Source organism: Euphorbia lathyris, chromosome 2 (assembly GCF_963576675.1).
Source record: "Euphorbia lathyris chromosome 2, ddEupLath1.1, whole genome shotgun sequence".
Lineage (NCBI taxonomy): Eukaryota > Viridiplantae > Streptophyta > Magnoliopsida > Malpighiales > Euphorbiaceae > Euphorbia > Euphorbia lathyris.
This window is the reverse complement of record NC_088911.1, coordinates 88,438,378-88,456,428: the sequence shown is the minus strand read 5'-3', so window position 1 is coordinate 88,456,428 and position 18,051 is coordinate 88,438,378. Positions and strand designations below refer to the sequence as shown.

The window sequence follows — 18,051 nt, the reverse complement described above, 5'->3', positions numbered from 1 at the left end:
TTTAACCCACCTTACTTCCATTTTACCAAATTAGACACTTTCACCCATTTTGGACAAAATGACCCTTAGTTGTTTCTGATCGATCATCCTCCCCTTCCTCACTGCTTCATCTTCGTCTTCCTCACTGCTTCGTCTTCCGCTGCTTCGTCTTCATCTTTCATCTCTCATCTTCTTTCATCTTTCATCTTTCGCATTTGTTAACAAGTTAGCTTCAGAAATTGCTGAAATGGAGGAGGCTAATACGATGATATTACAGTCACAGTTGCAAAGATTAAACCCGACTTGTCTCCATCTTGATAGATTTATTTGTTTTATACTGATTAATTATCAAATTGATCAAATTATGTATTCTAATATAACTTGAAAAATTACAGAACATTGATATACTTTGTTTCACTTTTTCTCTAATTTATGTGTCTGAAATTTCCAAGCTCTAACCATGTAGACTCAATCTAAAACTAACGCAAAACAATGAATCAAGACTCCTAACTCACCCATCTTTTTCGTATTGTTTTCCATCTGTTTCCATTGGTGAAGGAGTTTATAATAATTCTAGGAATCAAATGCTGATGATGGAGTTTATTTACTCTTTGTTGCAACTAAATTCAACTTTGAAACCTCAAAACCTGCAATATCCAACTTAAATGCATTGATCCAGTGTGACATTGTGAAGATTTTGAATCGTAATAAAGGCGACCATGTTAACAAGTTAGCTTCGGAGATTTGAACCAGATTTGTCTCCATCTTGATAGATTTATTTGTTTTCCATACAGGTTATTCTTACATTCCATCCTGATATGCTGAAGTCCATATCAGGAAGAATAACCTGTATGGAAATTGTCTCATTCTTTAGATAGAATATAAGAATATTTGCAAATAACTAACCATTCCAATATTTTCCTCCTCCATTCCAATATTTTTCACAAATGCGACAAGAGTTGTCGCATTTCGTCGCAAATGCGACAACTGTTGTTGCATTCGTCGCAAATGCGATAATTGTTGTCGCATTCGTCGCAAATACGACAACTGTTGTCGCATTTGTGACGAAATGCGACAAATTTCGTCACAAATGCGACAGCAATGGAGGAAAATTGTGGAAAATAGAGGAAATTGAAACGATACCATTACAGATGAAGAAAGATGCAAGACCAACGAGAAAAGCAAACGTATAAACTAAAAATATATCATTTCTATGGGAAATTGAACATAATACGTCAATAATCTCAAAAATCGATAATGATTGGTATCAGAAATTGAAGAAGATGAACCGAAGAAGAAGTTGAAACGAAGAAGAAGAAGAAGAAGAAGAAGAAGAAGAAGATGATGATGAAAGATGAAAGATGAAGACGAAGCAGCGGAAGACGAAGCAGTGAGGAAGACGAAGACGAAGCAGTGGAAGAGGAGGATGATCGATCAGAAACAACTAAGGGTCATTTTGTCCAAAATGAGTGAAAGTGTCTAATTTGGTAAAATGAAAGTAAGGTGGGTTAAATATGTAAATGGGGTCCTTTAGTTGGGTCAGATTTGTAATTAGCCCTATTTTTTATTCATTTAAATATTGCACAGATAAACTTGAGGTTGTGAAGCTGCTTTTTGTAAAGAAGATTTAGGTGGACAAAGGGTAAATGTCATCATAGTTCGGCAGTCTTTAAGTAGTATTAGATAGTAGTATTAGCTATTAATACCATATCACAGACATTCCATGCTGCTCTTATTTGTCCCTTTTTTTTGTGAATGCTCTTCTTTGTCCATATTAGCGAATTTGCGTCGCTGACGGGACTTGATTTCACGGTTTTATATGATGGTTCATGTTAGCCGACCCCGAATCATTTCGGGACTAAGGCTTTGTTGTTGTTGTTGTTGCTCTTCTTTGTCCCTTCACCATATGGATGTTTGAAATCTACGATGCTTTGTTGTGATGACTTGTTTACACTTTATGTAAAATTGTACAAATGTTACAGAAATTTATAAAAGTTTTATACATTTTACGTAAAGTAGTGTCAATTTCATAAATTGAGATTTAATTTACATAAAATTATTATTTTACAAAAATAATATCTCCCACTTCACGAAAAACATGTGTAAAATATTTTAACTTTATTTTCGTTATGTAGTAGTAAAGGTTTTATAAATTTTACGTAAAGTATTGTCAATTTACATAAAGTGAGGCTTAATTAATGTAAAATTTTCATTTTATCTTTTCAAACAAAAATATTTTATGAAAAAAATATCTCTAACTTTGCAAAAATATGAGGTTTACGTAAAATCTTTCAACTTTACATCAATCATCTACTGATAGATATAATTTACGTAAAGTAAGACTGGATTTACGTAAAATTGTTATTTTTCATTAAAATATTACTAAATTCCCCGAAAATCAAGTTTCACTTCAAATATTTGCTTTTTACGAAAATCATTTAGTGTTATTTACTAAAATTATAAATTAAGTAACAAATAAAATTTTTTTATCACTATTTTAACAAAAAAAATTATTGCTTTACGTAAAAGTATACAAATGTTACAGAAATTTGTAAGGATTTTACACATTTTACGTAAAGTAGAGTGAATTTAAGTAAAGCGAGACTTAATTTAGGTAAACTTGTTATTTTACGGAAATAAATCTCTAACTTCGTAAAAGAAATATGAGGTTTGTGTAAAATCTATTAACTTTACGTAAATCTTCTACTGATAGACTTAATTTATGTAAAGTAAGACTAAATTTACGTAAGTTTTTATTTTACAAAAAAAAAATACTAACTTCTCAAAAATTGAGTTTCACGTAAAATATTTTACTTTTACGAAAATCAGTTAGTGTTATTTACTAAATTTATAAATGGTATATTAATTAATTAACAAAAAAATTATTTTTATTAATATTTTAACAAAAAAAAATAATTACTTTACGTAAAAGTGTACAAATGTTACGGAAATTTGTAAGGGTTTTATACATTTTACCTAAAGTAGTGTCAATTTACATAAAGTTAGACTTAATTTACGTAAAATTATTATTTTACAAAAAAAGATATCCAACTTCACGAAAAATATGAGGTTTACGTAAAATATTCTAACTTTACGTAAATCCTCTACTCATAGAGATAAGTGTCAATTTACTTAAAGTAGTTTGATCGATATAATTTTATTTTTTATTAATATTTTACTCTAAAATAATTACTTTATGTCAAATTATACAAATGTTGCGGAAATTTGTAAAGGTTTTATAGATTTTCCGTAAAGTAGTGCCAATTTACATATAGTGGTTTTTTTTTATTGGAACTAGGTGAGATGTTCCAGGGACAAGGAATCCCAACTAGGTTGGCACCCCCTGTTGATCCAAGAACACCGAGCCTGCTTTATTGAAAAAGATAATAAAAAACGATAAGAACGTACAAGGGAAAGTAAAAGAAATCTAAGCAAACCGATAAACAGTGCGGTTAGTAAAGTTCTCATTAACAAACTCTAAACAAACCGTAGGGGGAAGATCCCACCATCTAGTATCTTGATTTAGTCGGCCCAGCTTGGCAAGACAGTCAGCCACCTTGTTTCCTTCCCAGTATATGTGCGTGATTACTACTTGCATTTTGTCCATTGTACTTAGACATTCCTCCCAATCCCATCTTAAAATCCACAGAATTTTCAGTGAGCGTGAGCATAACATATGAACCACATAGGCTGAGTCACTTTCCAACCACAACATGTGCCAACCTCTTTCGAAAGCAAATTTAACAGCAGTGATAGCCGCCTTTAGTTCTGCAAGATAGGCTAGCGGAAGGGAAGAGGGGGACGTGAAAGCCCCGACTGGCTTCCCGTGATTGTCTCTGAAGACGCCCCCATAACCCGCCCTGTCATTCAATATAGAGGCATCTGTGTTTGATTTGATCCACCCCTCAATTGGCCGGATCCAACGAACGGGAATAATCTTCGGAGCCCTTGGTAACCATGGGGAAACTGAAAGATTCGATAGAATTTTCTGCTCAACACAAGAATTCCAAATAGTGCCATTATTTAACCTGTCTGCCTGTTTGATCTGATGCCATAGGAACCGTAAAGCCATGGAGATACACGGGACGACCCCGTCATGGATGAACGCGTTTCTCATTTTCCAGATTATCCAGATAACATGAACCACTGCGCTATACCAGAGAGCAGCGACTTCGGGACTGAACCTCATCTGAAGAGCGAAGATTAAGCGGTCATGTAGATTGCCCGTGCTCGGTAACCTTCTTCCAAGAAGCTGACCCATTGCCTCCCAAAGCGAGACCGCGAACCCACAGTCCATAAAGATATGATTAGCGGATTCCAATTTAGAACAACAGAAGCAGCATCGCGAGGCAAGGTTGATTCCCCTTTTCTGAACTTCCTCTTGAGTCGGGAGTCGTTGATGAAACACCCTCCAGACAATTAAAGCATGTGAAGGAGGGATGTACGGCTTCCAAAGGAGTCTGACTGGATGCGCACGCGGCCTCGGAAACATCCATTTATAAAACCGCGCAGCTGAGAATCTCCCATCTACAGCTGGGCTCCAAATGCGGGTGTCTTTATCAATTTTACTGAACTGTATGCTCCTGACTACCGCGATTACGTCCGGGGGAAGCGGCGGCAGATCCTCCCAATTGCCTTGAGAGTGGTACTATTGAATGGTTTCCACCCTATACATACGGTCCGCGGCTCCTAAATTCAAGCGATCAGCCAATGTAGGAGTTAGCCATTCTTCATTCCAGAAATTGAGGTGAGATTGTTCACATACAAACCATTGACTGTGTTTTCTAAGCTCAGTATAAGCAGCTTTGATTGAGCCCCAAATTGAAGAACTAGTGACATGCCGAACCATCCCCACAAGATTCAGAAAATGGGAACGCAGCAGATTAAAACAGAGCGAGTGTTCCGCCAATACACCCCAAGCTATCTTTCCAGACAAAGCCACATTCAGAGTCTCTAATTTTTTGATTCCCAATCCTCCTTCCAACAACGGTTTTGTGCAAAGCTCCCAGGCAGGGATTACAAGTTTCCTAGTTTCGGTCGAGCCAGACCAGATGAAGTTCTTCATTTTGCGAGTCAGGGTTTTCAGTAAGGACGGAGGCCATTTGTAAATGATAAGCGAATGAATGAGTGAGCTGCTGATAACCGTTTTCACCAGCGTCAGCCTTCCCGCCATTGAAAGGGCATTTCCTTTCCATCTAGCAAATCCATTCGCTGCTTTGTCTGCTATCTTCTTTAAGTGAGCTACTTTAGGCGCCCCGCAGAACAACGGGACCCCCAAATAAGTGAAAGGGAGTTGACCCAACCGAATACTAGTGCCCTCGGCAAGCCCTTTGCTTCTTCGGGGCGTGATGTGCTTTCCCACAAATAATTCTGATTTTGCCCAATTAACTCTTTGTCCAGATATAGCACCATACTGGCCAATAGCAGCAGTGATGATTCTGATGTTAGCCATAGTCGCTTTGTAAAATAACAAAATGTCATCTGCATATAGAAGGTGCGTGGGCATATAACTGGAAGCTGAATAAGTCATGGGTAATAGCAGGTTCTTCTCTACCAACTGGGAAAGCAGACGACTGAGAAACTCTTCCCTAAACTGAACAGAATTGGTGATAATGGGTCACCCTGGCGAACCCCGTGGGAACAGCCAAAGTAGCCAGAGATCCCTAGAGGCGTCATAATGGAGATTCGAGCAGATGACAGAATATTCAGCACCCAATCTCTGATCTTGAGGGAGAAACCAAAGGAATCCAGGACCTCCAGGAGGAAGTTCCAATCCATAGTATCAAAGGCCTTGGTAATGTCAATCTTCATACTCATGTTCCCTCCAAAGCATTTCTTTTGTAGCGAGTTAACCCCTTCTGAGGCCACTGCAATGCACTGATGGATGCTACGACCTTTAATGAAGCCAAACTGATTCGGTGACATAATTTTGCTTGCCACAAGAGAGAGTCTGTCCGCCAGAATTTTGGAGATAATTTTGAAAGTAAAATTACTCATAACTATTGGCCTGAATTGCTCAATCCTCCGAGCCCCCTCAACTTTGGGGATTAAAGCCATGATGCTTGAATTTAAACCCGTTGACATCCGCCCTGTGTGAAAGAAGCTAAGCACAGCTCTGCATACATCTGCAGCTACTGTGTCCCAAAAAGTTTGAAAGAATATACATGTGAAACCATCCGGGCCCGGAGCACTTGTAAGGTTCATCGACAACACCACTTGTTTAATCTCATCATTCGAAGGGATACGAGTTAACGCAGCGTTTATCTCGTCTGTAACTAGATGAGGGATCACCTCATGTACCACTGATAAATCGACTGGGGTCGTAATGGGATTGGTGAATAACTGATTATAATAATTAGTAATGTGATCCGCAATTACCGTTTCATCCGTGCTAAGATTTTCCTCAATCATCAGAGCTTTAATCCCGCCCATCGATTTGCGCTGGGACGCCATACGGTGAAAGAATTTACTGTTTCTATCCCCGAGCGCCAGCCAATTAATTCTGCTCTTCTCTTTCAGATAGGTTTCCTTTTGTAGAAGGTGGGAGTCCAAAGTGGTATGTGCCTGTAATTCTTGCTCATGTCTATCAGAACTAAATTCGTTGGAAGCAATCTCGCGTTGAATCTCAGCCAGAATAGCCTCACTGCTTGCTATGTTGCTGTCGAGGAGACCAAAAACCTCCTTATTCCACCTCCTCAATACTGTTCTTAACCCCTTGAGTTTGTTAGCCAGAGTTTGCATTGGTCCCAGATCCGGATGTAACCCATTCTAGTAATTATGAACTACTTATTTGAAGCCTTGGTGGGAGATCCACATCGACTGAAACCTGAACCGTGCTCTAACATTTTCTTTCTGCCCAAAACGCATCAATAACAGGTGGTGATCCGAATGATGCCGAGTGAGAACCATACAGTTAATAGACCAGTAATCCATGAACTACTCAGAAACTAGAACTCTGTCCAGCCTACTGTCAACTCTAGTATGGGCCTGTCTGCCATTCGTCTAGGTGTAAAATGGACCAGAAGCCGGAATATTTCTCCATTCCCCATTATCATGAAAAGCCCTGAAATCTCTACATGGGCGAGATGCCGGGGGATTGCCGGTTTTTTCGTGAGCCCCCAAAATGGCGTTAAAATCGCCAAAAATCATCCACATGCCCGGGTGTGCGGCATGTAAGTTATTTATCTCATTGAAAAGATGCAATCTTCTATTAGCCCATATGCTTCCGTAGACAAAACACAGATACTGTAATTTTTCCTGAATCAGACAAGTGAGGAGGATAAACTGTTCGTGGCTGGAGTGCATGACAACCTGATAAGCAACCGATCTAGCCTTAAACAGCCAAAGCGTTTTCCTTTCACGTTGATTAGTGCCAAGAAAGATCATTCCCAAACTATCCCAAAATCTCTGGTGAATCGCATCAATCTCAATCATTGGCTCAGCAATGCAAAGAAAATCCGGTTTATGAACTTGACATAAATTAAATAGATAACTCTGGGTACCTGAGTTGAAGATACCTTTGCAATTCCAGTATAAAGCTGTCATTTAAAACGGACATGGATCTTACTGACCCTTTTCCCGCGGGTTGTCTGGCTCTCACTGGGACTTGCCTGTTTCCTTCCTTTTTTCTTAGAAGTTACTGTTTCCCATTTTTGGTTTTCTACCTTCGTCTCATCAGCCCAGCTGTTAGAAGCAGATTTGTCATGTTCTGCCTGAATAACCGGGCTATCGGTGTTTGAGTTGCCTGGGGAGGGCCGCCCAGCCCAACTGTTAGAAGCAGATTTGTCATGTTCTAACTGAATAACCGGGCTATCGATGTTTGAGTTTCCTAGGGAGGGCTGCCGTGCCAGCTCTTCTTCGTCTGATTGTTCCGGACTGCTGCAGTTCATATCCGGCTCTGGACAGGCATCTGTCAAGGGTGATTTCAGATCCTGTATAATTTGATTAGTAGCATGAGAAACCTCCACCCAGTTTTTTCCCTGTTCCGCAGCGTCCTCTCTCGGCTTAGGAGACACCGGGCGAGATTTCTAAACATCCACGGCTTTCTTAGGATGAGCCACCAACGGCTTCGAGTTTCTTTTGCATTCATAAGCTAAATGGCCTATATTCGAGAAAACTTTACAAAAGCTGGGAAGTTTCTCATACACAATGTCTATCCAAAATTGCTTTCCCTCTCGTTCAATCCCCAAGGTAGTCGGAAAGTCCGCCGCCAGGTCAACATCCACCAGCATTCTGGCATAATGCCCAAATTCACCATCTATCGTGGCTTTATCCAGCCTAATAAGACCGCCTAGGCCTCTAGCAATATCTGCTAATATTTGAGCATCCCAATATTCCCAAGGAAGGGCGTAGAGACGAATCCAAACCTAGGCTTGTGTTGATTTTTCAACAAACGGATCAAAGTCCGCCTTCCATGGCTGTAATCTGAAAGTTCCTGGCTTAACGTTGATGATGCCTTTGTGGATTGCTGCTATTTTATCTTTTTCGAAGTTCCGGATTACCTGGTAGAAACCTCTACCAATAGAGATCAGACGCCACGGGTTGGTTAGTCCCCAAATCGTTGAGAGGGATTGTTTGAGCTCTCCCACTTTCCTCGGGGCATCACCCTTTGAGATAATTAAACAACCGATAAGAGCATGCTCGCACATAGCTATTCGTCGGTCATAGGCCGCTTGCGAAATTTTAATGGATCGAATGCCTCCGAACTCAGTGACCGTAGCAGAAGACTCGGAGATTGGTGCAATGTTTTTCGCCAGGATTGAGGAAAACGATGGCTTAGTCTGAGGTATTGGGGAGGATTCCGGTAAGATATCGCCACGTAACTTTGGATTGAAGAGAACTCTGATGCCGACATGGTCATCGAGGGGAGAGAATGAAGGGATCGACATCTCGTTGCCGGCAGCAAAACAACCGAACGAAATTAATCCAGGGAAGAGGCGGATCTAGGTTAGGTGGCGCAGAGCTAGGTCAGGCGGCGCCATCCAAAAGCCAGAATTTACATATAGTGGTTTGGTGGATAGAATTAAAATTATTTTTTTATTAATAATTTAATAAAAAATAATTAATTTACGTAAAATTATACAAATGTTACGGAAATTTGTAAAGGTTTTATAGATTTTCCGTAAAGTAGTGTCAATTTACGTAAAGTAGTTTGGTGGATAGAATTAAAATTATTGTTATTAATAATTTAACAAAAAAATAATTACTTTACATAAAATTGTACAAACGTTACAGAAATTTTTAAAGGTTTTATGGATTTCACGTAAAATATTGTCAATTTATATAAAGTGGTTTAGTGGCTAAAATTAGAATTCTTTTTTATTCATATTTTACGGAAAAATAATTGCTTTACGTAAAAATTTACAAATCTTAAGGAAATTTGTAAAAGTTTTATGGATTTTACGTAAAGTGGTGTCAATTTACGTAAAGTGATTTGGTGGATATAATTAAAATTATTAATAAAAAAATAATTTAACAAAAATTTATTGCTTTACATAAAATTGTACAAATGTTACGGAAAATTTTAAAGGTTTTATAGATTTTCTGTAAAGTAGTGTCAATTTACGTAAAGTGGTTTGATGGATAAAATTAAAATTATTTTTTATTAATAATTTACCAAAAATAATTAATTTACGTTAAATTGTACAAATATTATGGAAATTTGTAAAGGTTTTATAGATTTTCCGTAAAGTAGTGTCAATTTATGTAAAGTGGTTTGGTGGATATAATTAAAATTATTTTTATTAATAATTTACCAAAAAATAATTAATTTACATAATATTGTTGTAAATGTTTTATAGATTTTCCGTAAAGTAGTGTCAATTTTCATAAAGAGGTTTGGTGGATAGAATTAAAATTGTTTTTTTATTAATAATTTAATAAAAAATAATTAATTTACGTAAAATTATAGAAATGTTACGAAAATTTATAAAGGTTTTATAGATTTTCCGTAAAGTAGTGCTAATTTACGTAAAGTGGTTTGGTGGATAGAATTACAATTATTTTTTATTAATAATTTACCAAAAATAATTAATTTACGTTAAATTGTACAAATACTATGAAAATTTGTAAAGGTTTTATAGATTTTTCGTAAAATAGTGTCAATTTTCGTAAAGTGGTTTGGTGGATAGAATTAAAATTATTTTTTTATTAATAATTTAATAAAAAATAATTAATTTACGTAAAATTATAGAAATTTTACGAAAATTTGTGAATGTTTTATAGATTTTCCGTAAAGTAGTGTCAATTTACGTAAAGTGGTTTGGTGGATAGAATTAAAATTATTTTTTATTAATAATTTACCGAAAATAATTAATTTATGTTAAATTGTACAAATATTACGGAAATTTGCAAAGGTTTTATTTATTTCCCGTAAAGTAGTGTCAATTTTCGTAAAGTGGTTTGGTGGATAGAATTAAAATTATTTTTTTATTAATAATTTAATAAAAAATAATTAATTTACGTTAAAATTATACAAATGTTACGGAAATTTGTAAATGTTTTATAGATTTTCCGTAATGTAGTGTCAATTTCCGTAAAGTGGTACGGTGGATAGAATTAAAATTATTTTTTATTAATAATTTACCAAAAATAATTAATTTACGTTAAATTGTGCAAATATTACGGAAATTTGTAAAGGTTTTATAGATTTTCCGTAAAGTAGTGACAATTTCCGTAAAGTGGTTTGGTGGATAGAATTATATTCTATTTTCTATAACTTTAATTTTCCCTATTTAGTGATAACCTGTTATAACAGGTCAACTTTTAATATAATTTATTTTATTTTAAATTAATTTGACACGTATCGCAATACTATTCGTTATTGAAACAAGTAATCCTACTTTGTTTTAAAAAAAAAAAGTGAAGATAGCAGGCACCTAAAAGAGATTATATGCTTTATATCGTTAGTAAAAAAAGAATTTAATTACATAAATATACTAATTGACACCTTTAATCAAGTCAATTTGTTTAGCGAACAATTCAATACATCACATTAGCAAGGTCAACAATGTTTGATTTCGTAAATATACTAACTGACAAATTTAATTAGCATATTTACAACTTTAATGAAGTCAACTTGTAATGTCAACTCAACACGAAATATATCACATCAACAAAATAAAAGTTCCACATGAATAGAGATTGACACCTTCATTACAATATAATCCATACTTATTTCTTTTTACCACAAAAATACTATATTTCTTCTACTTGTAAATGTTAATTAAATGAAAATGGAGGATATTTCATCTAACAAAAATATCACATCAACAAAAATTATTACTGGTAGGTAGACATGTAAAAGTGCCTCATCCACAAGTAATTTCCTTTCCATAAACCAGAATTGAAACAGACATGGATACGGGATAACACCGGGTGTTTCCAACACCCGGTTCAGATTGCGCCATGGCACAATCCCAGTGTAGACATGTTAACCAACACCGGGTGTTGAAAAATTTCCCGAATCATACACACACATGAATGAATATCTTATCTATAATATAACCTCAAAATAAACTTGTCAAGTTAACAACTGAGGGCTTGGCTTCATTTATAAAAGTCAAAATTTGGAGCATATAATTAAAAGAACAAACCAAATGTATTGTGCTAAACTTTTCAACTACCTGAGCTACTTACCACCCACAACATTATGAGCTTTTCTGTCCATCCAAAAAAAGGATGCAAAGAACAACAAACATGACATAATTAAAAAAAAGATTAAATAAAAAGGTCTCTTTCACTTCAGCTAGGCACTCACCATGCTCATCAAGCAGAAAATCCTCCACAACTCTTCTACTTAAGTCTAGACTCACTGCTACTTTCATTTCTTCAAGCACGGTAGTAGTATCCCAGCATCAAAACCACAAGCAGCAGTACGGCAGCAGCAGCAGCGCCGCCCCACATCCAATAGTTGGTTGACTTTTTCCTCCTCAGGATAGCTTTTGGAAGGGAATCTCCTGCTTTTGATCGATTCCTGTACCTCATGGCGTTCTCCTTTTTTGCTTTTTCTTTGACTGGTGCAGGAGCCTCTTCTTGGACTTCAAGCTTCTCGCTTTCTTCTGCATCTGCAACTGCTTCAGCTTGTTCCTCACCCTCACCTGAAGGTGCAAATGCGGCAGCCTTCTTCTTCATTTTCTTCTCCCGATCCTGCAAGTATAAACAAAACATATATATGTTGAGTATCAAAGTAAAACTCAAAAGTATATACTGAATATATACAAGACTTAAAAACAATGGAGTGATAATTTCCTTAAGCTTCTTTTCAGCTTCCTTTTGAGCTCTAATAGCTGCTTTAGCTGCAGCTTTCTCAGCCAACTTCTTCTTCCTGTCCATGGCTTGTTTAGCTTTTGCCATCTCTTCTTCTCTCTTAAGCTCCTTCAACTTTGTTTCATCAACTTCCTTCTTTACAGGAGGATCCTTTTTCTGATTTTCCAACCCAGATATCTCATCAACTATATCAACATGCTCCAAAGAGGCCTTCGGATCTGTCTTGCTTGTTTCTTTCTGGACCTTCTGGGTGGGCAAAGTATCCTTTTGCAGAGCAGGTTTTGAGTCTTCCTTTGTTCGTTTCGCATTAGCTTTCACGAATGGTTCTGGTTCAGAGACTACTGATGGCTCAGGTGCTACCAGTGGCTTCTCATCAGGGTTCCTTATTCGTCCATCCCTGCTCATTTGTCGACTATCAAGTGACGGCAAAATTCTTTTCTCATAATCATCCCTAAAGGCCTTGTTACTGCTCCAGAGTGACATAAATTTCTCAACCTAAATAACCATATCAAGAATGAAGATTAAAATGCAGGAGCAATATTCAAACAGGTAAAGACCTGACTACAATAAGTACTAGTCTAACATACCTCTTCATGGGAAAGCTTCTCTAGTGCCATTACGTCTTTCTTGGCAGCGAGGTCCTTGGCCTCAGTCATGGCCTTGCGACTACTATAGAAGTGGGCATTCTAATAGAGATGAGATAAAATTAATCAAATCCCAATTTTGACAGCTAAATTTAACAGTTACTCAGAGAGCTTAGATGAAAACCACATTATTTTTGTTGTTACAAAAGACGAATGCACAAAACAGTGTGAAGAGGACAGGGACAGATGAAGGGACCAACCCATAAGCTTCTTTTTTTTTACAAATACCATAACTTTGAAGACATTTATACAAGGGCATTCCAGGGCCAACATATTTTCACCATGAACAAAACAAGTTATTCAACAATTTTGCTTCAGGTACTAATTTCCACAAGGCTAACAACTGCTAAAAGCTTAGAGTTCTGTAGGTCATATGCTCTTCATTATGACAAAATTCCATCTGTTTACTCTATAAACAGTTTTGCAGCATGCAGAGTTGGCAGACACCATCCAAATTTAGAAAAACATAACTTAGTGAAGTCAGTCAAAAATCATTAATCAACAAGATTATAGATAGAAACAGATTGATGTACTAAGAGAAACTGATTTGCAGATAGTTGATGAAAAAACATACCCCTTCATCACGCAATTGCCTTAATGATTTGATATTTTCAAATGCTTTGTCCCTCTTCTGGATCACAACTGAAAGCTCATCCTGTAAGGTCTTGATTTCATTATCAAAAACCTTCACTTTATCCCTAAGTTGATTAATTCTTCCCCAAACTGCCTGCTGCTCCTTTCTTACTCCATCCAAATCAGAACCCATAAGCTACAATAATATAATTAAATTAGCAAGTTACCAGGCAATTCTGATAATAACATAAATTAATCACAAGAAGTAATCCAGAGAAGCTAAAAAAACTACACAAATTTAGCACAAGAGAGTCAAAATTCCAGATTTCTTACTTTGACCTGGTCTTGTATAGCTTCTTTCTGGCCCATGGAATCCTGAATCTTTGCTCTCATAGCAGCATTAGCAATTACTTTGTCCCTTGTCCCCTCAAGCAGTTTTATTTCTCTGAGGATTTGCTTCTCCTCAGTCAATGGGATGCTCTCATGCTGTATACGATATTGCAAACTGTAGATCTGCATTTATCAGAAACAAAGCAAAGAGTTAGAAATAATGCAGAAAATTTTACTATGGCTCAAAGATATAGCTGAGGTCCAATACCATACTGAACCTTGCATTATAACATACCACATCATTAAGCTCTTCTTCAGACGAACATATACCACCACGAGCAGAAGTATTTGTGTTCCGCAGCTTACCCAGTGCCTGCTGCAGAGGTTCTATCTCCTTTCTTTTCTCATCAAATATTGATCTGTACTGATCATTTTCATTTCTTAGACTCCTCACCTGTTCCATCACTTCTGAACGTTCTGCCTATATAAGAAAGGGAGAGAAATAAATATAATTAATTACTTACATAAAAACAATATTTTGAAACAACAGGTATTAAAATCCTGAAAATGTACTTCTTAATAGCAAATATTCATGAAACATTTCTGTTATAATTTCTTTCACAGAAATATTGCCACTTTGCTCCATGATCATGTATATGATACAATTTGTCATTAGAATAGCTGGCATATATTTCAAACATCATGATAATATCAGATTGGTGGTTAAAATCTCAGTCAAACATCACCAAAAGCCAACAATGGAAATAAAGGTTGGTTTAGAGACAGTTCCAACTCTATATAGACTACTTTAATCAGTGACTTTCAGAATATGTCATCATACTTAGATAAAAAAAAATGAGTCCACTTAGCTCGTCCACTGCCAGTTTGACAACAATCAGCAACTACCGGTAAAAACCAACAAATAATCCTCACAGACATACCAACATAAATTTAGTAGATACAACAAAAATTACTATGAAACAACACAAGGGAAATGCAATGATAGTTCTCAAATTATCAGCAACATATTTCAAAAAAGTCTCAGCACAGTCAGCAAGGGCTCCATATTTTGAGCAATGAGGCTTCATACATGTTTATCAATGTCTGTTACAACCCACAGGTCCCTTTCATCAAGCTTTTATCACACATTAAAGAAACAAAATGAAGTAAAAAAAACTATCTGCAGAACATCTTCCTTTTTGACAGGATAAGAAGATAAAACAGTAAAATGGAGATTAACAAAAGGAAAGACTTCAAAAGAAAAAGTGTAGCAAAAGAAAACTTTTGCACCCGTCTTAAAAACACTCATAAAAACCAGCCAACTAATATCATAATAACACTTTTGTCCTAGGAAGCACTGTACTTCTAGGAGGTTAATGTACGAGTGTCCGACACTTTGACACTCCTCGGACAAGCACACAACATTCCAAAATCAGTGTCCCCTCTTTTTTCTGTTTTTAATATGGGGACAATTCAGGAACATGCTTGTGAGTTAATTAAGTAGAGCATAGGGGTTTTATAATAATTTTAAAAAAAGAGGGGTTGATATATAAAAAGAATAAACAAAAAAAATCAAAATATAAAGAAAAGAATACAGCAACCGTGCCTTTTTTGGTAGTTTAAATAGTTTGATGTATTAAATGTTCCGCGTCGGTGCTTCCTAGCTTTTGTCTAATGAATTCCACCAAAGTGTTTCCTCCTATTGTTATTTCTCATGCTTAATTGAGCCTAACAAAGAATTCAAGAGAGTAGGATAAAATAGTAAAACATCTTCCCTCGCCAAACACATTTTCAAAATCTAGATTTTTGATATAATATTTGTATTGAATATCTAATTTATTTTTCTTAAAATGTTTTGCCAAAAGTGAACCGCTTTTGTAAAAAGCAAACGTTTGCAAAAATTCCACCACTTTTGTAGCTTTGAATTATTTACATTATCACGTTAATACGTGGCAGCATCAAACAAAATTCTTTGCAAAACATCTTCCCTCGCCAAACGCGTTTTCAAAATCTAGACTTTAGATATAAATATTTGTGCTGAATTTCTAACTTATTTTTCTTGGAATTTTTTGCCAAAAGTGAACCGCTTTTGTAAAAAGAAAATATTTGCGGAAATGCCATCGTTTTTGTAGCTTTGAATGAATTACATCATCACATTAATAGGTGGCAGCATCAAACGGAAATCTTTGCATAGCATGCCACGCGATAAGTTACAGGCTGGCTTCAGTGGTTAACTGCCATTTTTGCACTGAAGTCTCTTAGTTCTTAATAAATAACAATTAACAACACAGAATACACAAGCATACTAGCTCGTTTATCTAGGAAACAGAAATCCAGCATTATCACATTAATAGGTGGCAGCCTCAAACGGAATTCTTTGCATAGCATGATGCCACGCGATAAGTTACAGGCTGGCCCCAGTGGCTAAATGCCATTTTTGCACCGAAGTCTCTTAGTTCTTAATAAATAACAATTAACAACACAGAATACGCAAGCATACTAGCTCATTTATCTAGGAAACAGAAATCCAGGTAAAAACAAATAACATTTAACGTACCCTCTTTCCCTTCAATTCTTCAGTAATCTGAAACCGGGACATATTGCACTTTTGAATCTCTCTGTCAGCCTGATCAATTTTGATTTTCAATTTAGGATCATCATAGGGCCGATATCGAACAAAGTAGAAAGAATGGATCTGCTTTGGTGCAGGCCACTCATCAACTGCATCCTTTGGGAGCTTGCTATCCACAACGTTATCCCCATCTACTTTCACTGGCTCCTCCCCATGAGAACCAAATATTATAGGTTCTTTAAACCCTGATTCTTTATCTAATTTTCCATTTTCCTTCTCATGAAGAAACGAATTATCAACTTCAGTCACAGTCTCAACAGATACTTGAGCCATCTCAGATCCCACAACCTCCACACCCATACTTTTGAACAGAGATCAGCTGAAAAAGGAAAAATACTGGTGTAAGAAGTAATAAAACATGATGTCAATAAAGATTCAACAAAACACAGCACAAAAATATCAATCTAATAGTATAACGCTTAATAATATTTCAATGATTGATACAAGAAAAACATCAAACTACACTTCTAGAGATTTCAACGAATTTGGAAATTACCTAATCAACAAATCTATAAAAATTACAAACAAAATCAGCAGATACCAATATCCAACAATCAACCACATTACTGACCGATCATAGATTCAGTAAACCAAAATTACAGAATCGATCAGATACCAACAAAATCCAGATAAAAAAGAAGGGGAAATTCCAAGCAATTGAGATATCAACCCAATTAATCAAATAGAAAAATAACACAAATTTAAACAATTACATAGCAAATCCAACATCATAAAGTCGCAAAAACGATGATACAGACAAAGATCAATACATAAAATAATACAATCAAACACAAACAACCGGTATAGATCAAATTAAAGAGGGAAAAAGAAAGATAATTGGATTTGACGATAGAAAAAAGAGGAGGATAATCACCAGAGAGAGGAAACAAGCGAAGCAGAAAAAGAAGACCCCCTTGAGAAAGGGCCCTCAGTGTATCGAGTTTCAGCAACAGGCAAGCAAAGCGGGTCAGATCTCAAAAACTCTTTCTTCTCTCTTCTCTCTCTCTCTCAACTTTGTTGAGTTCTGTGTAAAATATGAAACGGTCAGTGAGTAGTTGCCCTTTTCTTAAATTTCCTAGATATAAAGAGAGAGAAAGTAGAATTAGAGGATGGTTCGGTAATCCTAAGTTTCTACAAACAGTAAAAAACCTCAACTTCCGTTTTTCATGTCGCAATTTAATTTACACAATAATAATAAATCAAGTGTTTCTTCCTTTTCTCTCTAGAAAAAGGGTTTTCTTCGTTTTTTTTATTATTTTTAATTATCAAATTTGATTTTCCTGTCCCACTTAAAGTTTATTTTCATAGATATTCGTATATAATTTAGCATTTTTTAACAACAGCGATTAAAAAAATACACATAATTTATTCAAATATTATGCATCTTCTATAAGAGAAAGATTTTTATGATTCCACAATAAATTTTGAGATAGAATAGTATTTAAATTCGATAAAATATTTGTGTTTTTTTTTAATATAGGTACACTTTGGTTTAAATGATTAGTAATAATATGACATGTATGTATAGTGGAGATAAGATTTATTACGGAGTAAAGAGCTATATTAATAAGGGATAATTACTAATCTAACCCAATGAAGAACCCCACTTTACATATCTAACCCACC

The 18,051-nt window shown here is 35.8% G+C and overlaps 1 protein-coding gene across 1 annotated transcript; it reads right to left on the bottom strand.

The window, feature by feature from the left end:
- Positions 1-11,505: 11,505 nt before the first annotated feature.
- On the bottom strand, positions 11,506-17,488 carry LOC136218865 (proton pump-interactor 1-like). Its single transcript, XM_066006024.1, has 7 exons — positions 17,300-17,488; positions 16,351-16,744; positions 14,089-14,274; positions 13,797-13,976; positions 13,465-13,659; positions 12,834-12,932; positions 11,506-12,741 (listed from the first exon to the last, which is right to left on the bottom strand). The coding sequence occupies exons 2-7, from the start codon at positions 16,723-16,725 to the stop codon at positions 11,809-11,811; spliced, it is 1,968 nt and encodes a 655-aa protein (XP_065862096.1). The 5' UTR covers positions 16,726-16,744; positions 17,300-17,488; the 3' UTR covers positions 11,506-11,808.
- Between the last annotated feature and the right edge of the window lie 563 nt (positions 17,489-18,051).

What these genes read in the sequence shown, in the direction of transcription:
- LOC136218865 (XM_066006024.1), bottom strand. Translation starts at nt 16,725, where the DNA reads ATGGGTGTGGAGGTTGTGGGATCTGAGATGGCTCAAGTATCTGTTGAG. An exon ending in AAGAATTGAAGGGAAAGAGG is followed by an intron (nt 14,275 to 16,350) that starts GTACGTTAAATG and finishes TTTCTTATATAG; the next exon opens with GCAGAACGTTCAGAAGTGAT. An exon ending in AGAAGCTTTCCCATGAAGAG is followed by an intron (nt 12,742 to 12,833) that starts GTATGTTAGACT and finishes ATGGTTATTTAG; the next exon opens with GTTGAGAAATTTATGTCACT.